This window comes from Rana temporaria, chromosome 8 (genome assembly GCF_905171775.1).
Source record: "Rana temporaria chromosome 8, aRanTem1.1, whole genome shotgun sequence".
In the NCBI taxonomy this organism is placed as follows: Eukaryota; Metazoa; Chordata; class Amphibia; order Anura; family Ranidae; genus Rana; species Rana temporaria.
This window is the reverse complement of record NC_053496.1, coordinates 93,533,374-93,559,965: the sequence shown is the minus strand read 5'-3', so window position 1 is coordinate 93,559,965 and position 26,592 is coordinate 93,533,374. Positions and strand designations below refer to the sequence as shown.

The window sequence follows — 26,592 nt, the reverse complement described above, 5'->3', positions numbered from 1 at the left end:
GACTTGCAAAATGACTTCTGTATAGAAGTCAATGCAAGTGGCCCTGAGTTGCCCCCAAAGTCGTACAAGAACCTTTTTCTAAGTCGGAGCGACTTGCGTCGCTCCTATTAGAACGGTTCTATTGAATTAGAATGGGACGCGACTTGTCAGATGGCTGAGTCGCCTGACGAGTCGCCCCAGTGTGAACCGGCTCTGATTATAGCTGCAAGCACCAAAGTTATAAACACTTTAAAGAAATAGTAAATAAACTGTGCTGTGCTTGATATTACAATGTATATAAAATGTGTATAATAATATATATTTCCCACAATCAGTATATGATTTTAAATAGTGTGTATACACAACCACAAAAAAAATTGTGTATTACCACAAATGAACAGAAAAACATCAACAGATGGACACTTTTCACTTTTTGATGTTTATTTGTGCAATATACACATGGGGCCAGATTCAGAAAGAGATACGACGGCGTATCTCCTGATACGCCGTCGTATCTCTGAGTTTCGACGGTTGTATCTATGCGCCTGATTCATAGAATCAGGTTACGCATAGATGTCCCTAAGATCCGACAGGTATAAGTGTCTTACACCGTCGGATCTTAGGCTGCAATTCCAGGCCGGCCGCTAGGTGGCGCTTCCGTATTTTTACGCGACGAATATGCAAATGATGAGTTACGCCGATTCAGAAACGAACGACCGCCCGGCGTTTTTTTTTACGTCGTTTGCGTTAGGCTTTTTCCGGCGTATAGTTACCCCTGGGTCTATGAGGCGTAGCCAATGTTAAGTATGGCCGTCGTTCCCGCGACGAAATTTGAATTTTTTACGTCGTTTGCGCAAGTCGGTCGCAAATACGGATGGACGTAATTAGCGTAAACGTCGAAAGCATGACGAATTGCTGACGTCATTTGGAGCATGCGCACTGGGATTCAGTCGTGGCCGGTGCATGCGCAGTTCGTTCGGCGCGGGAACGCGCATCATTTAAATGATACACGCCCCCTACCCGCCGAATTTGAATTCCGCCGGGTAATTTACGCTACGCCGCCATACTTTACAGGCAAGTGCTTTGTGAATACAGCACTTGCCTGAAAAACTTGCGGAGGCATAACGTAAATGAGTTACGTTACGCCAGCAGAAAGATCCGCTGATCTTTCTGAATCTGGCCCACGATATAAATCGGCCGCAGGAAATTATCGTCCGAAAATAGGGTTATCTGCTTTTTGCCAAAAGAAGAAAAAAAAAAAGTTGATAATGGCTGAAAATGTATTCATATTAATTTAAATTCATGAAGCACAGGGGTCAAACACAATGCCCGCGGGCCGAATCCGGCCCTCCAGGCCATTTCATGTAGCCCTCGCAGCACTCCTCTGGTCCTCCTCTGATCCTCCTCCAGACCCCTGCTTTCTGCTTTCAAGCAATGCATCCAGCTTCTTCCCAGCAGCAGCAGCATAAAGAAAGGGGGGGGGGGTTGCACTGTGATGTAACAGAGCTCAACTTCTGATGGTGGGGTGGCTCTTGACATCTAATGAAAGGGGAGGAGAAGCGCTGGCCATCTAATCTTACAGATACAACCGGCCCTTTTAAAGGACAATCATAATACTGATGCAGCCTACGATGAAATGGAGTTTGACAGCCCTGTGCTAAGGCTAGGTAGAAAGAAGCAACTTCAGCTGTGGGACTACAAGGCTCAGCGCTATGCTCTCTCTTCACAGGAGGCTTAGTGGGTGAGTGTGCAGGTGACATGGCAGACCTCTTACCTCTGAGGTTATTGCTGCTCTGTCTCCTCCATGTCAGATACCTGATCGTCATGTGGGACAGACACAGGCAGTGAGCTCGGTGGCGGGATGTCTCTGTCCCGATCGGCGCCATTTTGGTCTGGAAGCTGTGGGGGTTGCATGTAGTAATAAGGGAGCCTGCCTGTTCCTGATGATCGGGAGTGGCCACGGGTCATAATCTGGGGGATGAGCGGTATCGATATCCCGTTCTAGGGAGAGGAGCTTGGGTGGGCAGCTGGATTGCTTTGTGCAGCTCTGTGGAGGAGCGGAATTCCGGGATTATGCCGCCATATTCGATTGCAGCCAGACCACGCCCCCCCCCCGCAATGTATTACCGCACATCCAGCGGGTATCTGAGGGGATGACCCGGCGTATAAGTCGTCCCCTGCTTTTTGGCTTTTTTTCTTTAAGTGTAAAAGGTCGTCTTATACACCGGAAAATACGGTAATACTATACACACACACACATATTATAATCTGTCCATTTCGGTTCCCGGCCAAGTGCATCCTGTTTTCAGTTTCGGTCCACCACTAGTTTTTGTGGCTGTACTGTATATATACACACTATTTGAAATCCTAGACAAATTGTGTGAAATAGACAGACACAGTTGATTATTTATTACACATTTTACAATACAAGCACAATTTATTTACAGTCCAATACATTGCTTCTATTAAAGACACTCTAATGTTGATTTATGACCCAACACGCTGAGTTTCATATTACAAACATACGTCTTGACATTCTACTGTAGAATTTCCTCACACAACTGTTATTCATAGGTCGCTCACTAACTGCAATGCTATGCTAGTTTCATAATTAACAAGGTGGACCTTTCTATCTGGCATCCAATGAACTGTAAGGACACTGACATTTGATCACTGTATGATCAAAAGAAGAACTGAAAAGGAACCTCTTTATAAAGAATGGTACAACAACAGCAACTTTGCATTGCAGAATTCCCCCTTATTTTTGCTGGTTTCTTTATAAAAAGAGGAAATTTGAATTATTTATGTAGATTGGTGTAAATTGGTAAAATATGCAAATTAAAAAACGAAATATTGTGCCACCATTATGAAAGTCTAGCTTCGTTCTACTGAAATAATGGGACTTAACAAGGTGGTAAAAACTATTGACAAAATTAGAAGAAAAGTAATAATAAATCAGCAAAATCTATTCATTAATCAAATGGCACTTTAATAAAACAAAATCTATAATTTTCCTTAAAACAAAATAAAATATATAGATTTTTATCTTTAGGAAAAAGAAAACAAGGATGCTGGAAGCACAAATTGGTACATGAGGCTTAACAACAACAAAATGACATGTCTGAAGGAAGCAGAAATACAAAATGCAGACAGCTACACCAGTGCATCTGTATTTAATTTAGATAACCATCTAGTCATATCACCAGAGGGCCTTAGCCATTTTTATTCTTCTACTCTTATTATAATCCAACTTTAGGTTTTAAGAGTTGGCAAGAGTTTATGTTGGCAAGAGAAATTATGTCAAGTTTTTATTGCTGGGTCTTAACTGGGGAGATATACCTAACCTAGATGGGCACCCAGATAACACCAAGACAATAAACAAGAATGTACAGATGTCATCAAAACAGGGAGACAGAGCGCAATAAAAACCCGACAGATGTTCTAGCCATTCAGCACTATCTAAAAATAAATGCAATTTTGCCACTGTCTTATTATGGGCACAGGAAGTGAAAGTAAAAATATCACCAATGAGGCAAGACAACAGACAGCAGTAAAAAAATTTAATAAAAACCCTCCAACACTTTTGAAAACAAGTCCAAACAATTGTTTGGAGCTGACATTTAGCGTTCTTGCTGTGGCCAATAGAAACCTATGTAAGGCGTGTAATGATGCAAGAAAAGGGGAGGAGAGCTAGTTTAGGATGAAAACGTCTGAAAAAAAATGCTTGGAAAAAAAACAAAAAAATTCTCACTGTTCAGGCGTTTTCCATTGAGGTCTAAAGGGACAAAAACACTCAAATCTGCTTAAAAACTAGCTTGTGTACATTTTTGAGAGAAAGGCATTTTGCTACAGGCAACAAAAGCTCAAATGTGAATAGGGGCATTTCAAATTAATGTGATTTTTCTTGTTGAGCGTTCGAGCTGAAAAACGCTCAAGTGTGAATGGGGTCTGAGTGCTAGTTTACACCAGATGCAGTTTTTTTTCGCTTTTTTTCCTGCACCAAGTGCTAGTCCACACCAGATGCAGTCCCAGTTTTCTGCACTAAAAATGCATGCAGTGTTTTCCATGTATTCCAATGGCTTTAGTTCACACCAGTGCAGTCAGTTTCCAAAAAAAAAAAAAAAAAGTGTGCTGCATTATTTCTGCACAGAACTGTATCATAAACGCATTGAACTGTGCGTGTTGTGAACTGTAAGCAAAAACTGACCCGGAATGTATCCGGAGTGCATTTTTGTGGTGTGAACTGGTCATATAAAATGTACGCTTAGTGTTTTCCATGTATTTTAATGGCTGTAGTTCACACCAGTGCAGTCAGTTTTGGCAAACTGACGAACTGACTGCATTGGTGTGAATTCGAGCCATTGGAATACATGGAAAACAATGTGTGTGCATTTTTTTTGCAGAAAATCAGAGTTAGTCTTACCGGAAACTCTGTTTCCAGGAGTCTTCCAGGACAGCCCTTGAGAGATGGAGCTCCTCCCTGGACAGGAAACAAATTACCTCCAGCTCTTTAAAAGGCGGTCCCTCAGGCATCTGGTCAGTTTTAATCCAAGAACCGAAGGACAGAGCTGAAATACAGTTAATAACATACATACAATTTATATTATCCATGCATATATACCTACCTCAAAGAATAGGGTGGGAACGTGCTGTCCTGGAAGACTCCTGGAAACAGAGTTTCCGGTAAGACTAACTCTGATTTTCCCAAGGCGTCTTCCGGGACAGCCCTTGAGAGGATGAGCAAGCACTCACCAGATTAGGGTGGGACCACTGCTTGGAGGACTTTCCTCCAAAAGGCTTGATCTTGATCACTTAAGACGTCCAATCGATAGTGTCGAATGATCGTTGACATGCTTGACCACGTGGCGGCCTTACATATCTGCTCCGGGGTAGCGCCGGCTCTTTCTGCCCAGGACGTGGCCAACACCCTTGTAGAGTGTGCATTCAAGCCTTGTGGAGGGTCCCAGTGCAGAGTTTTGTACCCTTCCAAGATGGCCATCTTAATCCACCTGGCTATTGTCCCTTTTGAAGCCTGTTTTTCCTTTCGATTTCCAGAAAAAAGAACAAACAGGGCCTCCGATGTTCTAAAGCTTTTAGTTGCTTCCTTTGTTATGTTCATCAGGATGGGATTCCTGGTTCCCCCCCGTTATGTTGGCCGACCTGATCTGTAGGTGTTGATGTTTGAGCTGGCTTTGAAATGCTGCGATACCTTTGGCTACGGCCTTTAAATCTCTGTAATTTGACGAGCGTTTCTTCTCTAGGCGACTCCAAGTGCCCTACGCCCATTGTCCCCCTAGATGGGCTCCCAACCTTGGTTGCCGTAGTCAGGATGTGCGTAATAGGGGGGTTCCACAGCAGACCTTCTTTCAGGATGTTTTGGTTTTGTTTTGTTTTGTTTTTTTCTGGTAGGTACACCTTGTCATCCAAGTCCTTTCCTGACAAATTTTGCAGGAGAAATGACTGGAGTGGTCTTTGGTGGAACCTGGCCCATTTGACTGCTAGGATGGAGGCTGTCATGAGGCCTAAGACTGACATTATTTCCCTTATTGTGACAGGGAGATTTGTCTGTATTTGCGCTACCCGTTGACTCAGGTGATCGATTTTTTCTTGAGGAAGAAAAGTGTTTTATTCTGTTGAACTTATGTAGCCCAGGAACAGGATCTCCTGTGAGGGAATGAGGTTTGATTTTTCCTGGTTGATGATCCAACCTAACTGAGTCAACCACTGCTGGGCGACCACTAGGTCTTCCAGCAGTTTTCGCTTTGTTGGTGCCAGGAACAGCAAGTCGTCTAAATAGGAAATGACTGTTATGGCTTGGAGTCTTAGGGGAGCCAGCGTCTTCACTAGGATCTTGGTAAAGATCCTCGGGGACAAAGAGAGGCCAAAGGGGAGAGCTTGGCTCTGAAAAAGGTAGACCTTTTCCCCTACCCGAATGGCTATGCGGAGGAACTTTTGGGAGATTTCCCTGATAGGAATATGAAGGATACCTTCATATTCCTATTTTTGTCATGAAACAGTCTTTTTGAAGTAAATACTTGACAGAATAGATTGACTCCATCCGGAACTTTTTGTACCGAATGACTGTGTTCAATGGTTTTAGGTTGAAGAAGATCGGGAGATATTTGCCTGATGGCTTCCGCACCAAAAAGACGTGCGAGTAAAAACCTTGGCCTTCCTCTTGTTTGGGAACTGGTATTAAGACCCTCTGATCTACCAGTTCTCCTAAGAGATGTTGTAGCGCTTGAGCTCTTGTCGGGTCTTTTGCCAGTCGTGTAACCAAGAATCTTTTTGGTGGTACTTGGTTGAACTCCAGAGCATAGCCCTTTTCTATGACTCCCGTGACAAAACTGTTGGAGGTCAGTTTTTTCCATTGCGGAAGGAAGTCCCCCAGTCTTCCTCCCACTTGGATTCTGGCATCACTGTGGCTTGGGATTTTTGTCAGGAGGGTTAAAGAGCACGTTCGCTTTCTTCTTCTCTCCTTGAGCTGCCCAGGGTCTATCTGGCTTCCCTTTTTCATGAGTTTTCTTTTGCCCTTTAAAAGGGACGAAAAAACTTCCTGGGACCCGACTTTCTTTTTGGGAAAAGTCTTCTTTTTATCCGCAGTGCGTTCTAACGCTTCATCTATCAAACAAAATGTCATCTATCAAACAATACCCGAAAATGGAACGCTACAAAGGTGTAATTTAGAGGCGGTATCTCCCGGCCAGGTTTTGAGCCAAAGAGTTCTCCTCGCTGCCACTGACAGTGAAGCTGCCCTGGCTGAAAGCTTTACCAATTCTGCCGAGGCATCTGCGATAAAACCTACCGCCTTAAATAGCATGGGAAAAGATTTTAGCAACTCTTCTCTAGGGGTACCTGCCGTCAGGTGTTCCTGTAATTGTCTGAGCCAAAATTCCAAATTACGTGCTACACATGTGGTTGCTAGGGCTGGCTTAAGATTAGCCATAACTGTGTCCCAGGATCTCTTGAGGATAACGTCCCCCCTTTTATCCATGGGATCCGCTAAATGCCCCATGTCATCGAACACTAGGTCCGAGTGCTTTGATACCTTGTTCTCCCTGTCATCGGGAGCAGTGATCTGTCATGTTGTTAGACCATTTCCCCTACAGTTAGAATCACTCCCTAGGACACACGTAACCCCTTGATCGCCCCCTAGTGTTTAACCCCTTCTCTGCCAGTGTCATTTACACAGTAATCAGTGCCTTTTTATAGCACCGATTGCTGTATACATGACAATGGTCCCAAAATAGTGTCAAAAGAGTCCCATATGTCATCCACAATGTCATGATAAAAATCGCAGCTCGCCACCATTACTAAAAAAAATATTTTTTTATAAAAATGCCATAAATCTATCCCCTATTTTGTAGATGCTATAACGTTTGCGCAAACCAATCAATATACGCTTATTGCGATTTTTTTACCAAAATTATGTAGAAGAATACATAACGGCCTAAACTAAAGAAAAAAAGAATTGTTTTTTTATATATTTTTCAGGTTATTATAGCAAAAATATATGTTTATAGCGCACAAAATAAAAACCGAAGAGGTGTTCAAATACCACCAAAAGAAAGCTCTATTTGTGGGGAAAAAAAAAGGATATCAATTTTGTTCAGGTGCAACGTTGCACGACCAAGCAACTGTCAGTTAAAGCGGTGCAGTGCCCTATCGCAAAAAGTGCTCTGGTCAGGAAAGGGGTAAATCCTTCCGGGGCTGAAGTGGTTAAAGCATAAAAACCCACTGTGCTGAGTGTCAGAACACCTGCATGACGATGCACAGGGGATGGAGGGTGGTATATCAAACTTGAAGACCAAAATATACTCTGAAAAGAATGTTGGCCATTAACAGGGCAGTGATTATCATCATATGCCATATTAGCAGGTGTGTTTTTTAGCCTTTGATGACCATCATTTTTGATCAAATATCTTTCCTTTACAAAAACAAACAGCTGAAAGGAGTAAGCAGTTAATGGGTTGCTCGAAACAGTATGTTATGGCATACTTTTATGCCGCGTACACACGATCATTTTTCAGCATGAAAAAAAACGTTGTTTTTCTGCATGTCCAAAAAACAAAGTTTTTCCAACTTCATCATTAAAAACGACTTTGCCCACACACCATCGTTTTAAAAAATTATGAACAAAGCGCGGTGACGTACAACGGCACTCTAAAGGGGAAGTTCTTTTCGCCTTTGGGCTGCTTTAGCCAATTCCATGTTAGCAAAAGACGATTTGCGCTTTTTTGTCCGTTACAGCGTGATGAATGTGCTCACTCCATTATGAACGGTAGTTTTACCAGAACGAGCGCTCCCGTCTCATAACTTGCTTCTGAGCATGCGTGGGTTTAAAAAGTTGTTTTAGCCCACACACTATCATTTTTTACAACCCGAAAAACGACATTGTTTAAAGCGACATTAAAAAATGCAGCACGTTCGAACAAAAATGTTGTAGTTTTTCAGAACCTGAAAAACGAGGTGCAGCCCACACACGATCATTTTAAACTGCGTTTTTTTCATGCTGAAAAATGATCGTGTGTACGCGGCATGATTCTTGTAAAATTTGCCTTCTTATTGGGATTCCAACCAATGCTGCAAAACAATTACAGTAAAATCTAGGAGGAATTATACACTGGAGCCAATTGTATGAGCAGCCATGAAAGGTTAAGTGACTTGTAAAATTCTGACAATATAAAAACTCTGGAAAAAAAAAAAAAAAAATCTACCGAACGGTGCATAAGGAAAAAAACATTCCAGTAAATAATTTTTCATGTTGCATATTTCTTGCTGAATGTTCAATGCTAAATGTATTTTCTTTAAAAAAAGCTTAATTTTTTTTTCTTATAAAAGAGTTTACACAATTATAAGTCTATAATTTACTTTTGGCAGACCTCCATCAGACTCTATATATGCAACATACTTTAGTTGAGTATCGTGTGCATGGGCCCCTACTGTGTCCTGTAGAGACACAGCACTAGCTGATGGAACTATACTGTGTTGATTGCTGAAGATTCTATGATTGAAGAGAGCAAAGTACATGGCCATCAGAGAGGCAAGTGCCCGCCTGAAATCAATCATCATTTAGGACTGAGATAAAGCAGAGAGCTTCTGGATAGCAAAAAAAATAATACATCTTTGCAGGGAAGGAGAAAAAGTGGCGAGCATGAAGTAGGGAGGAGACAGAGTGCAGAACTCTAGTTTGTAGACCCTGGAAATAACACTCTGGGACTAAACATCTGAGATTTTTTGGGACCAGATGGTCAAAAAAGACCGACTTTGATGCCCATACATTGGGAAGAGGGCTTGGAGCCAGACTTGGCTGGCTTTGGGGGCAACATGTTCTGAGAAAAAGTGTTCAAGGTTTAAACTTAGAGCTTAAGGTCTAAGAGGGACGAAAGGAACTTTTCTATCCTCCCGAGTTAAAGGCCCAACTGCAGAAGCATGAACCTACTTTTTGCAAGAGTACTTTTTCCACAGTAATTTCTTTGATGTAATTTGTCTCGAGGAGCTTCTTGCACAGCAGTTTCATCAATAAACATTTGAGCCAAAGGCTCCTTCGCATATGAATGGCCGAAAAGGCTCATCCTGAATATCTAGTGAAGCTTATCCACCAAGCCATTCATGCATAATGTTAAAATGTAAAAGCTCCATCTGTTAAAATATAGCTACGATCTTGGGCCAAGCATATACAGTAGTCCAGTCAGCCAGTACTTGGCAGACAGTCATGGAGGTAAACCAAAATTTGCATGGTGGAGTGCACAAAAGAAAACAAGGCCTTAAAAGGGGCTTCTAACCTCTGGATGACCAAGTCTTTGAGCATGGAATTATCATCCACAGGGACAGGGGCGGACTGACAGTTCATGGGGCCCCCGGGCAAAAGGAGATCATGGGGCCCCCTGTGTCTCCGCCTATGTGTCCCCACCCACGTTAAAGCTACATTCACAGAAAGTCCCACCTACATATTACACTGCCCACATTGCAGGCGTTCAAAGAATTTCTCTACACAATGTTCAAAATAAATGTTTATTATGGGAATAAAAACATTCTTCCCACTGATCACCAATCTAAGGAACATTCTTCCCACTGATCACCAATGTAAGGAACATTCTTCCCACTGATCACCAATGTAAGGGACATTCTTCCCACTGATCACCAATGCAAGGAACATTCTTCTCACTGATCACCAATGTAAGGAACATGTTTCCCACTGACCACCAATGTAAGGAATATATATAGGGAATAACACTCACTTAGGCTGGATTCACACCTATGGCATTTTTAGTGCTTTTTGCATTTTGCACTACAGAATGTGTTCCATTGGAAACCATGTTATATGGATTGTTGTGCAAATCTGCAAAATGCAAAAAGCACAAAAAATGCCTAGGTGTGAAACAGCCTTAGCCCAGGTTCACACTGACAGCGGGAATGAAATTGTGTGAGACAGTTCAGCTAAACTCGCATGATTTCATACCCGCATATCAGTGTGAATTTGGTGGGTGATTTCAGAGACATGGGTGAGGGTTGCTGCACAGATGTCTATGGAAATTGCACCAAGAAGTCGCAAAAAGTTGTACAGAAACTACTTTTGGAAATCGGCGCCACAAATGGGGCATCGCACCGATTCAGTTAGTGCCATTGCCATGCGATTTGACGAATCGCATGGTAAATTGCTTCAATGTGAACCAGGTCTAAGTGCTATTCCCTATATAGAACACTGATATCTATACACTGAGTGGCATTCAGTGTACCAGATATCAGTGTGCAGGGGAGGATTGACCATTCGGTCAGTCGGCAACTGCCCGAGGGCACTGTGGTGGCAGGGCCTGGGCCGGCTCAGTCCGCCCCTGGAGGTGCCCGCAATAGTGGCAGGTTATCATACACAATAAAAAAAAACAGTCTGTACCCCCGAGAAAGCAGTGCCTTGAACCATTAAATCCCACTAGCTAGGTTGATGTGGCTGTTGTATGAGAGGGGTCGGGAGGTATGAGCTGGCCAGTGTCCTGATATGGTTCCTCTATCGGATAGTTTCCGACCTTAACTGTGAATGCTCAGTCAGAGTCTACGGAAATCTCCGAGGCTGAACAGCTGTTTGTTCGCTGTAAATGGGGCGTGTGCAACCAGCACCAAGCATTGGGTCGGGAGCGAGCGCAGTGTTCATTGCATATGCTCTGTTTACAGCTAACAAACAGCTCTTCGGGCTTGGAGATTTTCGTAGCCTCCGACTGCGCAAGTGCAGCGCCTGCGCAGTCGAGGTCGGAAACTATCCGATAGGGGAACCATCTTGACAAGACACCGGGATGGATGGCTCATCATGTGCACTAGTGAATAGCCCCTGACGTGACCTGCTACCTGGTAAATAAGCACAGACACAGCACAGGGCAAGAAGGTAAAGAAACAATCAGCATGGGCATGGCTCTTATAACACAGATTAGACACTGTCACGGTAACTGCAATCACAGGGCTTTCATTATTTATGACACTGACCTGCTAATCTTCACACAACACAAGGCAGGTCATTGTGAATGCCATTCGTTCCTGTGTCTGTGCAATTCAGTCTGCTCTGCCTCTGAGTCCAGCAGCACCTTCACATGCAGTCCTCCGCGGCAGTGACTTATGGCCCTGCCCCCCTCAGCTTAACCACAGGGGAGAGAGGTGGCCGGAGCGCCTGTCACAGTGTCACTGTACATCCCCGCACGCACGGCTCACGGCTCTGATGAGCCATCCATCCTGGGAAGCTCATAACTCCCGAGCGAGCCTCCTATACAAGGCATCTCGGGGGTACAGACTCCGTTTTTTTAATTGTGTAGAAGCCGACGCTGCTGCGGGCACCTCCAGGGACGGACTGAGCCAGCCCGGGCCCCGCCACTACGGGGCCCTCGTGGTGCCCGAATGGTCAGTCCGCCCCTGCACAGGGACCATTATTCCGTTATCGCAAGAAATGGTCAAGTCAATCACAGGAACGGTCCATTTCTGAAGGAAACCCTCCTCAAAAGAGCCATTTTGAAGAAAGTTTCTCAGGGTGAAGCAAGTCACCATGCAAGGCAGGCTCAAGGAGCAAGTGGACTGAGATGGACTTAGCATGTTTTAGTAATTTAGGGAACTCATGGTGGAGACCTTAAGTTGAGCAGATTCAGGCTGTTCCCATGCTAAACATGTGTACCACATCAGTTGGAGTAGTAATGGTGTCCTCCTTTACAAAAAGTGATTGTAAAGACTGGTTTTTGTTTAGTCCATTCGTGGCCTGCCCCTCACCCTTTCTCACCTCATTGGCTGACTGACAGCAGCGGGAGTCAATGGCGCCACACTGCTGTCTCAGCCAATAAGGAGGGGAGTCCCGGGCAGCCGAGACATTCCTGCAACATTGCTGGATCTAGAGGGACCTCAGGTAAGTATTAAAGGAGCGGAGGGGGTCTGCTGCACACAGAAGTCATTAGGTTAAAAAATCTTCTGCCTTTACAATCACTTTAAGTTTGAGATCTCAGCACAAGCAATCTCGTCTTGATCCAATACCTCAGAAATAAAGGCGGCATCTTCCTCATACACCAACTCCTCAGACAGCGCATCACATGCAATAGACAGACAGAAACCATCACAGGAGGAAGGAGCTAGTTTGTGACTCATGTAATCTACGACCTCTAAAGGGTTCAGGTACAGTCCCATAAGGCTCAGCTGAGAACTCAACCAATTCGGGAAGCTGCTGAAGGAGAACCACATTGGCTGTAGTGCAGCTTGGAACGTGAAAACAAAAAAAAAAAAGAATCTTAAAAAAGAAAAACCTCAACATAAAAAAGGGTGAGCTTCTCTTCACCTGAAAACACTAGCAAAAAAAATGAGGCTTGCTAGGAGTGGGAGGGGTTTTATATAAGATGTCCCTTCAGCTTTTTTTTTTTTTGCCAGTTTCCAATCACCTGAAGGTAGCTGCATATAAGCCATGTTTCAAAATAAGATCCTGTCTCCTGTACTGTATTAATGAAGGATTTTTTTTGTTTACTTTACGAGGTTTGTGCATCACATAGTAACTGAATTAGGTACTTGTTTAGACTGTCATACAGGAGCCTTAGATGTACATTATGAGAGTTTGTCTTCCTAAGGGCTCATCAGACAAGCAGTAAACTGCATTCTGTGGATGCAGCTCACCGCTCCGTAGCTAAATAGATTTCGCTTAACTGGGTATAAACTTCACTAATCATTAATCTGTACAGATGGAAGCTGTCATTAAGACATAGCACAGGAATGGATATTGGGCGACTTCCTCCCTGCATTTTATGACCATCGGTATCTGTGGCTGTTTAAACTCTTAGGCTGGATTCACACCTATGCAGTTTTAGTGCTTTTTGCATATTTGCACTGCAGTCCATTTAACATGGTTTCCTATGGAACACGTTCTGTAGTGCAAATCTGCAAAATGCACTAAAAATGCATAGGTGTGAATCCAGCTTCAATGTCCCTAAACAACAGCTTAATTTGTCTAGAGATTGTTTTGGATCCTTTCCTTAAAATCGGAGGTCCACACAAAAATTAAGCCTCCACACCCCCCCCCCCCTCCGGAGTGTTACAGTGAGGGGAAAATGTATTTGATCCCTCTGCCGATTTTGTACGTTTGCTCACTGACAAAGAAATGATCAGTCTATAAATTTTAATGGTAGGTTTATTTTAACAGTGAGACACAAACAAAATCAAGAAAAACGCATTTCAAAAAAGTTATAAATTGATTTTTATTTTAATGAGTGAAATAAGTATTCGACCCCTTCGCAAAACAGGACTTAGTATTTGGTGGTAAAACCCTTGTTGGCCATCACAGAGGTCAGACTTTTCTTGTAGTTGGCCACCAGGTGCACACACATCTCAGGAGGGATTTTGTCCCACTCCTCTTTGCTGATCCTTTCCAAGTCTCGAGGCTGACATTTGGAAACTCGAACCTTCAGCTCCTTCCCCATATTTTCTATGGGATGAAGGTCTGGAGACTGGCTAAGCCACTCCAGGACCTTAATGTGCTTCTTCACGAGACACTAATTTTTTGCCTTGGCTGTGTGTTTTGGGTCATTGTCATGCTGGAATACCCATTTTCAATGTCCTGGCTGAGGGAAGGAGGTTTTCACCCAAGATATACGGTAGATGGCCCCATCCATCGTCCCTTTGATGTGGTGCAGTTGTCCTGACACCTTAGCAGAAAAACACCCCAAAGAATAATGTTTCCACTTCCAAGTCCTCCTCTAAACACAGCAAGTTGAGTGTATGTCAAAGAGCTTAATTGTGGTCTCATCTGACCCTTTCACCCAGTTCTCCTCTGAATCATTCAGGCCGAAGTTAAAGTAATCTTAGGTGTCAAGTGAATAATATTGTCTTCAAAGTAAACCAAATTGTCCCATTATGACATCTTCCCCTTTGCAGCGCCCCCCCCCCCACCTTCGCCCCATTAATACTTACCTAAGCCACATCATGATCCAGCGATGTGCACGAGAGACGCATTTGTGAAAGTGGTCTTAATGTTTTGTTAAGACAAAATAATTACCAGATGCATAGCATTTAATTTCTAAGCAAGTTAACCCTGTCTGGGAAAACCGTAAAAGATGAGGAAATAATGGCAGTGTTTAACATTATTATCAGCGAAGTAGTTCTTGCTGTTCAGCCCAAAAAGCATACAGGGAGTGCAGAATTATTAGGCAAGTTGTATTTTTGAGGATTAATTTTATTATTGAACAACAACCATGTTCTCAATGAACCCAAAAAACTCATTAATATCAAAGCTGAATATTTTTGGAAGTAGTTTTTAGTTTGTTTTTAGTTTTAGCTATTTTAGGGGGATATCTGTGTGTGCAGGTGACTATTACTGTGCATAATTATTTGGCAACTTAACAAAAAACAAATATATACCCATTTCAATTATTTATTTTTACCAGTGAAACCAATAGAACATCTCAACATTCACAAATATACATTTCTGACATTCAAAAACAAAACAAAAACAAATCAGTGACCAATATAGCCACCTTTCTTTGCAAGGACACTCAAAAGCCTGCCATCCATGGATTCTGTCAGTGTTTTGATCTGTTCACCATCAACATTTCGTGCAGTAGCAACCGCAGCCTCCCAGACACTGTTCAGAGAGGTGTACTGTTTTCCCTCCTTGTAAATCTCACATTTGATGATGGACCACAGGTTCTCAATGGGGTTCAGATCAGGTGAACAAGGAGGCCATGTCATTAGTTTTTCTTCTTTTATACCCTTTCTTGCCAGCCACGCTGTGGAGTACTTGGACGCGTGTGATGGAGCATTGTCCTGCATGAAAATCATGTTTTTCTTGAAGGATGCAGACTTCTTCCTGTACCACTGCTTGAAGAAGGTGTCTTCCAGAAACTGGCAGTAGGACTGGGAGTTGAGCTTGACTCCATCCTCAACCCGAAAAGGCCCCACAAGCTCATCTTTGATGATACCAGCCCAAACCAGTACTCCACCTCCACCTTGCTGGCGTCTGAGTCGGACTGGAGCTCTCTGCCCTTTACCAATCCAGCCACGGGCCCATCCATCTGGCCCATCAAGATTCACTCTCATTTCATCAGTCCATAAAACCTTAGAAAAATCAGTCTTGAGATATTTCTTGGCCCAGTCTTGACGTTTCAGCTTGTGTGTCTTGTTCAGTGGTGGTCGTCTTTCAGCCTTTCTTACCTTGGCCATGTCTCTGAGTATTGCACACCTTGTGCTTTTGGGCACTCCAGTGATGTTGCAGCTCTGAAATATGGCCAAACTGGTGGCAAGTGGCATCTTGGCAGCTGCACGCTTGACTTTTCTCAGTTCATGGGCAGTTATTTTGCGCCTTGGTTTTTCCCACACGCTTCTTGCGACCCTGTTGACTATTTTGAATGAAACGATTGATTGTTCGATGATCACGCTTCAGAAGCTTTGCAATTTTAAGAGTGCTGCATCCCTCTGCAAGATATCTCACTATTTTTGACTTTTCTGAGCCTGTCAAGTGCTTCTTTTGACCCATTTTGCCAAAGGAAAGGAAGTTGCCTAATAATTATGCACACCTGATATAGGGTGTTGATGTCATTAGACCACACCCCTTCTCATTACAGAGATGCACATCACCTAATATGCTTAATTGGTAGTAGGCTTTCGAGCCTATACAGCTTGGAGTAAGACAACATGCATAAAGAGGATGATGTGGTCAAAATACTCATTTGCCTAATAATTCTGCACTCCCTGTACTCATTTAGAGTCAAAATAGTGAAAGGGGTTATACCAGTTTGGCCAACAGATTTTTTTTAATTGCCAGTGTCTAAATTCTCCTGCAGGTGCTGAATCACCCAATCTTATCAGAATAACTAAAAATTGTGTCATTTAATGAACAATAAGGCCATTTTTAAACAAGTTGTTTTACAGCCGTTTGTGCCTGAAAATTGCCTCTTCTGCAGCCCCAGTGTGAAAGCCTGAGTGCTTTCACACTGGTGTGGTGCGCTTGCAAGACAGGAAAAAAAGTCCTGCAAGCAGCATTTTTGGGGCGGTGTGCAAAGCTTTTCGGCAGCTGCACTTTTGAACACTTTTAACCCTTTCCGTGGCCACAAGCAGGGGTTAGAAGTGCCCGCTAGCATCTGAAAAGTGCCACTATAACAGGGGTAAAGCGCGCCAAAACTAAAGATGCTTTACCACTAACGCCCGTCCCAGTGTGAAAGTAGCCTTAAGAAAAGGTGTTTACCAGATGTCTAGAGTGTAAGCTAAAATATACAATAACTGCAGCAAAATACAGCATGGTATAAGATGTGGATTCTTAACTATGTTCCAAGCATCATTGGCAAGAAACAAAAGGAGGGAGATAATCATTACCTTTCAGCTACACACTGCCTAAATAATACATTAAGATATTTTTTTGTCAGCATAACTCTTTTCTATTGTCCTTAAGAGGCCCCTGGCAAACAACTGCTATCAAAACTGAAGTAAACTTTTCCTTTATTCTCCTATATCACATCATAAATACATGTCAATGTAGAATGAACAGTTATAAACTAGTTATACAAACCACTTCTTTCATTAACACATGCAGTGGCTGTCAGCACTATGGACTGTATGTAGCCATTGAGCACTGCTCGGCCACATAAAGATTAGCCTTTTCTGAATACATACATCGCTTCCTCTGAACGGCTGAAGCAGAGAAGTGGGAATATGTCACAATCTCCATCTCCGCCAATCGGAGGAAGCTTTGTATTTATTCAGAAAATACAAAGCTTCCTGTGAATAGTTGAGCAGTGATCAGTCCAACCTGACTTTGTTTCCGGGAATGGGACAGGAAGTCCCCATTTCGCTGACAGTCAACAGTGCTGTATGGCAAAGGCAGCATACAATACATAGAGCTCAGATAGCCACGGAATGTGTTATTTAAGTAAAACGTATAATACATTTATAAATGTTCAATCTACAATGACATGCATTTATTATGATGTGAAATGCTAAACACTTGTATTACTCAGGTTTCAGGAGAAAGAAGAGCAGTTTTAATAGGTCTGCTTCAGAAGGAACAACTTAGGCTTCAGAAGAAAACAAGAATGGTAAGGGTTTTTTATTGTTAAAAGATAAGGTGGGCCGCTTGAAAGAGGGGCCCTTAAATCTCTAACTGGCAAAAGAATGCTTTTCCCACTAGAGATTTTCTGGATATAATTGTCCAGATCCTCGCCAAACAAATCGCTCTCCATGGAACGGAAAGCCAGCTAGGAGCTTTTTACAAGGGGTCTCAGCCGACCAGTTTTTCACCATAGTAGCCTACGCATGTGTACCAAAAGGTGGGTAAGGCAGGAGGGCCTGATGGATTGAATCCTTAACCACTTGCCGACCGGCCACCACCGTTATACGTCGGCAAGTTGGCTCGGCTGGGCGAGAGCACGTAGTATGGACGTCCTCTCTCCCAGCCACCACTAGGGGCGCGCGCTGCCGGATACACGCGATCGCTCGGTACAGAGCGGGGACCGGGAGCTGTGTGTGTAAACACACAGCTCCCGGTCCTGTCAGCAGGGGAAATGCTGATCTTCGGTTCATACAATATATGAACCGAGGATCAGCGTTTCCCCTAGTGAGGCCACCCCCCCCCCCCCCACAGTAAGAACACACCCAGGCATACTTAACCCCTTCCCCGCCCCCTAGTGTTAACCCCTTCACTGCCAGTGGCATTTTTATAGTAATCCAATGCATTTTTATAGCACTGATCGCTATAAAAATGCCAATGGTCCCAAAAATGTGTCAAAAGTGTCCGAAGTGTCCGCCATAATGTCGCAGTACCGGAAAAAAAAAATAAAAAAAAAAAATAAAAAAAAAAAAAAAAAAATCGCTGATCGCCGCCATTACTAGTAAAAAAAATATAATAAAAATGACATAAAAATACACCCTATTTTGTAAACGCTATAACTTTTGCGCAAACCAATCAATAAACGCTTATTGCGATTTTTTTTACGAAAAATATGTAGAAGAAAACGTATCGGCCTAAACTGAGGAAAAAAAAAGTTTTTTTATATATTTATTTTTGGGGGATATTTATTATAGCAAAATGTAAAAAATATTAATTTTTTTCAAAATTGTCGCTCTATTTTTGTTTATAGCGCAAAAACTAAAAACCGCAGAGGTGATCAAATACCACCAAAAGAAAGCTCTATTTGTGGGAAAAAAGGACGCCAATTTTGTTTGGGAGCCACGTCGCACGACCGCGCAATTGTCTGTTAAAGCGACGCAGTCCCGAATCGCAAAAAGTACTCTGGTCTTTGGGCAGCAATATGGTCCGAGGGGTAAGTGGTTAATGGCATCCACCGCAAAGCATAATGTTCTAGGTAAAACGGCTAAATCTTGAGCCTGCTGAGCAGGAATATCTTTCAAAACATGCTTCATCTGATCTTTCAAGGCCTGACAGACGCCTATAGCTGCTTCTGCGGGCTGGACTACTGCTCCGGCCGTAGCGAAGGAAGTTTTCAACGTTTCCAACCTTTTATGCATTGGATCCTTAAACATCTGTACATTGTCCACAGAACAAGTCAGATTTTTGTTCACACAGGAAATGGCAGCGTCCACTGCAGGAAAACCCAATTTTTTGTTGAACTTTTCTTCCATAGGATACAAGATCGCAAACTTTTTAGGAGGGAAAAAAAAAGTTTATCCGGATGCTCCCAGTCTTGATAAATAAGTCCCTCTAAAAGAACATGAACAGGATAGGAGCAGCTAGTTTGAGGGGCCTTCAGGGAGCCCAATGAAGACACAGTGCTAGCTGCTGGTTCCGCTAGAGGCAATTTAAATGCTGAATGGACCATATCTGCTAGAGATTGTATTAACAATTTTTCCAGTCTGTGAGGCCGAAAATGGTTCCTCCAAAGTAGACTCTTCGGAGTCAGAAACCTCAGAGTGCGCCTCTGTCTGGTCCTCCTGGTCCTCTGATCGTAAACCCATCTCCTCTGGGAAAAATTGTTCCGCTGTCAGAGACTGTAAGGCGGGAGAGGGGGAACCTGGCACGCTTCTTCTCTGGTAGGGACGACACAATCAAAGCCGCCAATCTCTGTTCCAATCCCCCCAGAGCAGAGGCAAAAAACTCTTCTGTCACATAAACTGGAGCGGATGGACTAAGGGCAGCCACGGCACCCAACAACCCCGATGGCTCACCACGGGTGACCAATTCTGTCCTATCAGGAGAGGATGGGATCGCCGGAGCATGGCCCAGGTCCTCGGAGCCTGATGGGGAACCCTAAGGCTTTTTAGGATTTTTAATTCCGGAGGCTTGGAAGGCATAGTCTCCAGCACAAAGCCGAGGTACTCTTTAGCCAAGTCGCATCCGCTCCTGAGGTATAGACCAGTGAATATGCTGATATTATCAGATCAGCTCTGATGCTGAGCTAACATGTCTGGGAATGCCTGTATCACCACCTGTTGTAAGTCTATACTTTATGCAAATTGCCTGTAGCATTTTTACTGTAAGCCACCTTTACACTGCCCAGCGCTCCTATGTCCACCGTCAGCCACACTGTGCTGAAGACTGAGCTTTTATAACAGGGGCTTGTCCTGCACCTGATTTGGGAGGGCCGTAAAGCGGCAAAACATTAAGCCCCGCCGCATATTCCGGCAATCTCGCCGGAGTCGCCGCGAGCAGAAGTGGGAGCTGTGTACCTGCCACCACTAGGTACCACCCCGCCCCCCCCCCCCAAAAAAAAAAGTTACATGCCAAATGTGGCATGTCAGGGGGTTAGGAGTCTTTAAAGCGAAAGTTCCACTTTTGGGTGGAACTCCACTTTAATCTCAGGCTGCAAAGCAACTAAATGTGATTTTAAAATGGGCGATTCTTTTCTATACCCACTGCATATATACTGTACCGTGTAAACTTTGTGTTCCAAAATTTATGGACTATATAAAAACTTTCCAACCATAACACTAGGACCAAGTACATGTTTTTTAATATTAATAAAAAAGTAAAGCATACTATGATAGTTGTAACATTAAAGCTAAACTCCAGGCAGAGAACACAAATTAATTATGCTGTAATAATTGGTACATCATTTCAATGTAAGCGTTTAAGCAGCAGCGGCCCCTAATTTTTATGCGCTCCGTGTGGGGTGCCAGATGCATGGCGCGCTACAGGTTTTTTTTTGTGAAGCACATAATTAGAGCTGGAGGCTCCAATTGGCTTCAAAAAGGTTGGGCTGGGGGTGACGCAGAGTACTGCGCCCTGAGCACACCCCACTTGTGACAATAGTGAATCAGTGGCAGTGTGTGAAGAGTGTCATAGGAAAGCATTGTGTGCTTCTAGCTGCTAAAAGCACCATTCTATCCATCCGTGTGAAAGGGGCCTAAAGGTTACACAGACATCCAACTTTCTCACAGAGCAATCAGCCTTATCAAACGGAACCCATTGTTTATACTCTAGGAATTGTGTATACAGCTAAACTCTCTCTAAGTATTCATTGATTCTGTCCAAAGTGAATTTCAAAATATTTTAGGAAGATATTTGAAATTTGTGCATTTGGCATTATTATTAAATACCTATATTTGAGTCAAATTATATATTATATTCCAGGTCATATATACAATTATGATTTTAGTGTCTACTGACCCAACGATAATTCTGTCGTAAGGTAAAAATATAAAAGACTTTAATGTAGAACAAATTAGAAGTAAAAATTGTTTTAAGATGCCAGTGTTATGAAAGACATATGAATCGTGACTATAACTGTATGAAAATAAACATATAGCATGTGTTTTTCCTAGATAAACAAGTATTCAATGGATATACAAAAATTATACATTTATCTCAATATATATAAATATATATATATATATATATATATATATATATATATATATATATATATTCACATTCTTTAGCACCAATATACAAACCGATACACATTATGAAAATAGAACAGATAGAAAAACGTGGTCTGAACTGTCCGCAGACATGCCTAGGGGTTAAAAGTGACATTATCTAAATCATTCGATTTTTACAAACAATGGAAAATAAGCCATATCTTCTGGGCTGAGCTTATTATAAATTTTATGAGCTTATTAAGTATGAGAGGTGCCATGGAGAAGGAACCCTCAATCCCAAGCAATCACACACGCACGGAGACACACACACACACACACACACACACACACCATTCATCGGTTCACACTTCTACATTCATGAAGATTCCTGAACACCTCATGCTTTGAACTCGGAGGTTGCAAGAAGTAATTCCTCTTAAAGAGTAGCCATCTTGAAAGCCACAGTAGCCATTCTAAAAACAATTTAGACCAGTAGACGTTTTGGAACGGGTAATTTTGTTGTGTTGATTTTTACTGAATATTCATTTGTGTTCTCTTAAATATTGATTCATTGAGTATTATACAATAGATTTTTCTCTAAAGATTCAATTTTTCATTTGCATAGTCTCCATTTTATTGGCATTCAAAACATTTAGTTTTAACCACTTACTTACCTGCAGTACAGTAATGGTTGAATTTGTGAAATACAGACTAATTGTCATCTTACAAGGTTAGATTCTATAGGGAAGTTTATCATTGCTTTGTCATGTCAAAGGTACTACCCTCCCATTTAGCAGGTGTTTTAAATTGATATTCAAGATTTTATGGAACGCAATCAGTATTTTAATTTCATGTAATGTTTGTTTTGATCAACCAAGAGATAGAGAGACAGAGACACACACACACACACACACACACACACACACACACACAATAGTGTATGTATGTATGTATGTATGTATGTATTTTTTTTTTTTCCTTCATACATACACACACTATTTTGCACGATTATATGTCTGGTAAATAAATTTCATATTTTTAGACTGTGGTCATATTTGATTATACCTGCATTTTAAAAATATCATTGTTAAAAATTACCTAAATACCGGAATTTTTTCCTTAAGCACAACAGGTACCTACATTTTACCAGATATCAGCCTCTTGTAGTCCCTATACAGCAGATCTAGAGTTCCAGACCAACAAGCAGCAGAAGGAGCTAATAAGTTAATGTGCTGACAAGCATACCAATAGGAAAATAGAGCAGGAGAGAGATGAGCTCATCACTGTGCCACTTCTCATTTTATTCTCCAGTAACAGGCTGGTGCGAATCCAGGATACCCTGGCCTGGACTGAAAGGAAGTGGATTAAATGATGCTGGCCATCAGGCTAACGGCATCTTGTGGCAGGGAAAAAATGTACTGTAGGGAAAATCTCTGCACCAATGCTGAACATTACAACAAAAGTTGCTTTTCCAATTTTATATTTTCAATGTGCCGTTCTTGTGAATCTTGCTTTAAATTTGTACCTCACGAGAAACTAAAATTTCTATCGATATCCCTGGAATGTTTATAACATGGTCAAATTTTGAAATAAAACCCTCACCCACTTAGGATTCCTAGCAATTCCTGGCAAAGAAGTCAGGGAACAATAATTGCTCACCAACTATGTACATTTCACTACACATTCCATGGTCATTGCTAGTGAAGATCATGTTCTTCGCAAATATTACTAATGCATGCAGTTACCTCTTCCAAAGTAATCCAGCACTTGCGGAAACTGCAGTCGCACCCACAAAAGCTGCCATCATTAGCTTCCTCCTGTGGCGGACAGGATTAGCCACTCCATGATACCTGCGGGTTACAGCTGCCAATCCTGCAACTGCTGGCAAGAAGCGGAGACGGAACATGCTGAAAAAAAATGAATTAACATAATTATTTTAGATAATAAAAATTCTACAAGCATAAAAAAGTTGAAGAAACTTCCTACATAGTTTGGATTTTTGTCTATCACCATGAAACAGACTATCGACTTACATTCAGTTACAGTTGTGCTCATAAGTTTACATACCCTGGCAGAATTTATGATTTCTTGAAAAATTTTCAGAGAAAATTACTCATTACACAAAAACTTTTCTTTTGCTCATAGTTAGCGTTTGGCTGAAGCCATTAATTATCAAATAGTAAAAAATAAGCTGCGCTGCATATGTGGTACTAATTATATAAAACAATAGTACTTAGCTAAATATATCTCGTGCACACAAGATCACCAGTGCAAACACAAATTAGTGATATAAATAAATTAATATTAGATCAGTGTATTAAGGCAACAGTCCATAAAATCCAATTTCCGTGTTATCCAAGGTTATCTTTATGAAAGAGTGCCAAACAAGTCCAAGGAAACCGTGTCTGATAGCAGGATAGATGAGACCCTCCACCTCTTATCTGCTTACCGACTCCAGTTGATCTCTAAGAAATTAGATCACATGCGCGTGTGGCTAAACAGCCCTGCTTTAAACTGCCCAGAGTTTCCTGGATCTTCTTGTACATATGTTCCGCCTTAGTATTCTCAAGCAAGTCTCCCCACATTGTATGGCCCAAAAGGAAAGAAGATGCTGCTCGTCTTATCACTGCAACCTATACGTTGGCAGAATGGCACAGGCACGTACAGGTACGATGCCTTTAAGAGCCCGGCAGTGGGTTGCCGGCACAAGACCGGGTCCGAAGCTCCGTGACCGCGCCCACGGGACAAGATCGCCGCCGGTGTCCTGCAATCAGTCACAGGAGCTGAAGAACGGGGAGGCGAGGTGTGTGTAAAACACACCTTCCCCATTCTTTTGTGTGGCAGTGACGCTTATCGTCTGTTCCCTGATATAGGGAACGACGATCAGTGACGTCACGCCTACTGCCACGCCCAGCTACAGTAAGAATCACTCCCTTAGGGCACACTTAACCCCTTAGCGCCCCCTAGTGGTTAACTCCTTTACTGCCATTTTCACATTAATGAGTGCATTTTTATAGAACTTTTCGCTGTGAAAATGACAATGGTCCCAAAAATGTGTCAAAAGTGTGATGTGTCCGCCATAATGTCACAGTCACGGAAAAAAAAAAACTAGTAAAAAAATACTAGTAAAAAAAAAAAAAAAATAATAAAAATGCCATAAAACTATCCCCTATTTTGTAAATGCTATAACTTTTGCGCAAACCAAACGCTTATTGCGATTTTTTTTTACCAAAAATATGTACAATAATACGTATCGGCCTAAACTGAGGGGGAAAAAAAAAGAAATTCTTTTTTTTTACGCTGCAGAGGCCGTGAATTTCTATATTTTTTTGGGAAGATTTATTATAGCAAAAAGTAAAAAATATTGCCTTTTTTCAAAATTGTCGCTCTATTTTTGTTTATAGCGCAAAAAAATAAAAACCGCAGAGGTGATCAAATGCCACCAAAAGAAAAAAATATTGTGGGGAAAAAAAGGACGCCAATTTTGTTTGGGAGCCACATCGCACGACCACGCAATTGTCAGTTAAAGCGACCCAGTGCCGAATCGCAAAAACTGGCCAGGTCCTTTAAATGCATAATGGTCCGGGTCTTAAGTATTTAAAAAAAAAAACACACACCCCCCACAAATATGGAAGTTCCCTTGACAGAAAAAAACAAAAAAAAAAAAACACACTCCTATTTATAGGAGTGTTTTTGCACACGTTTAGGAGCATTTAGGAGTGTTTAGTGTTTTTTTCCTGCCAGAATACTCCAATTAAAAAACGAAAAACCAGAAGGGTTTTTTACTTAAGCATGTGACGCATAGGGGAGGAACCAGCTGTGGTCACAGCGTGTTGTGAACACGAGGAAATGCGGTAAAACAAACCCGGGAAAACAATACTGTTTACAAAATTTGGATGCATGATTTTAACAGTCTGGTACACAAACAGCATCCTGCAAATGTGAGTGTATCGACATTAGTTTAAATAAAAGATTTAATGTTTTAAAAGATTAAGCACTATGTATAGTCTCTTTTTATGGTGGATTGACTGAGAGGAGGTGAAGCTGGAGGTGTCTACAGTATTGGATCAATAAATATCCCCAGTGGTGGAAAAAGGACGTTTAATGACTATTCATTGATCATATTCCATAGGTGAGGGCACATGACAAGTGGACAATTCACAACTTGTGGCAAGTGATGTGGCCAGGTGACATGGCAGGTGACATGGCAAGTGGACAATCCACAATTGTGGCCAGGTGATGTGATAATGTGACATGGCCAGTGGACAATCCACAACTTGTGGCAGGTGACGTGGCAAGTGGACAATCCACAACTTGTGGCAGGTGACGTAGCCAGATGACGTGGTCATGTAACATGGCAAGTGGATAATCCACAACTTGTGGCCAGGATACGTGGCAGGTGACGTGGTCATGTGACATGGCAAGTGGACAATCCACAACTTGTGGCCAGGTGACATGGCCAGGTGAAGTGGCAGGTGATGTGGTAATGTGACATGGCAAGTGGACAATCCACTTGTGGCAGGTGACGTGGCCAGTGGACAATACACAAATTGTGGCAGGTGACATTACGGCTTCACTGCCCGGGCACGCACTACGCATGCACAAATCACGCTGCACGTTCTTGAATGGCTTGGGCAATCTTCTGGGACCTATGACAGGTCCCAGAAGATTGCGGGTAGGGAGGCGGGAGAGGTTAAATTTCCACTCTGCGCCAGTAGAGAAGTGGGTGCTGGGTACCTGTCAAACCCCCCCCCCCCCCCAAAAAAATTACATGACAAATGTGGCACGTCAGGGGGTCACAAGTACTTAAAAGCGGAAGTTCAATTTTTGGGTACAACTTTGCATTAAAGAAAAGCTGTAGTCTGCTCACATATTTTGTTATAAAAACATCTGACATTCTGAAGCTTCCCTCCAATCACTTTGCATATTATTTTATAAAAGATAGATAGATAGATAGATAGATAGATAGATAGATAGATAATCTGTACTTGCCAAATATGCTGCAGAAATCTTCTTACACTAAGCTGCAACCATTTTAACTGTGGGCAACTGAAGCTGCTGCCTGTTCACTTCCTGGATTTAAATAAGCACACCTCCAGGCATGCAGCTCTCATTGGCCCTCTTATGACTCATCCTCCCTTCCTAGCAAACTCTCATGAGAGTGAGCTGTGCATTATGTCATAAACCTAGGCTAATGACCAGACAAGAAACAAGAAGCGGGCTGTATAAGGTATTTACTGGCAGGAAAAAATATATATGTTTCACTATCCAAAGTTATAACAACAAGGGCAGACGATTTAATAGATGGAAAGTTGAAAAAATGACAGAAGGTCTGCTTTAATGTGTTAAGCTACATCT

At 42.4% G+C, this 26,592-nt stretch overlaps 1 protein-coding gene across 5 annotated transcripts in view; it reads right to left on the bottom strand.

The window, feature by feature from the left end:
* The window catches only part of MICU1 (mitochondrial calcium uptake 1), a 297,161-nt gene that overhangs the window by 234,093 nt on the left and 36,476 nt on the right, over positions 1 to 26,592 (bottom strand). For all 5 annotated transcript variants that reach the window (XM_040362305.1, XM_040362304.1, XM_040362306.1 and 2 more), the window contains exon 2: positions 22,980 to 23,141. In XM_040362305.1, the coding sequence (XP_040218239.1) occupies positions 22,980 to 23,140 (161 nt within the window). In that variant the 5' untranslated portion in view covers position 23,141. The remainder of the gene's footprint in view (positions 1 to 22,979; positions 23,142 to 26,592) is intronic.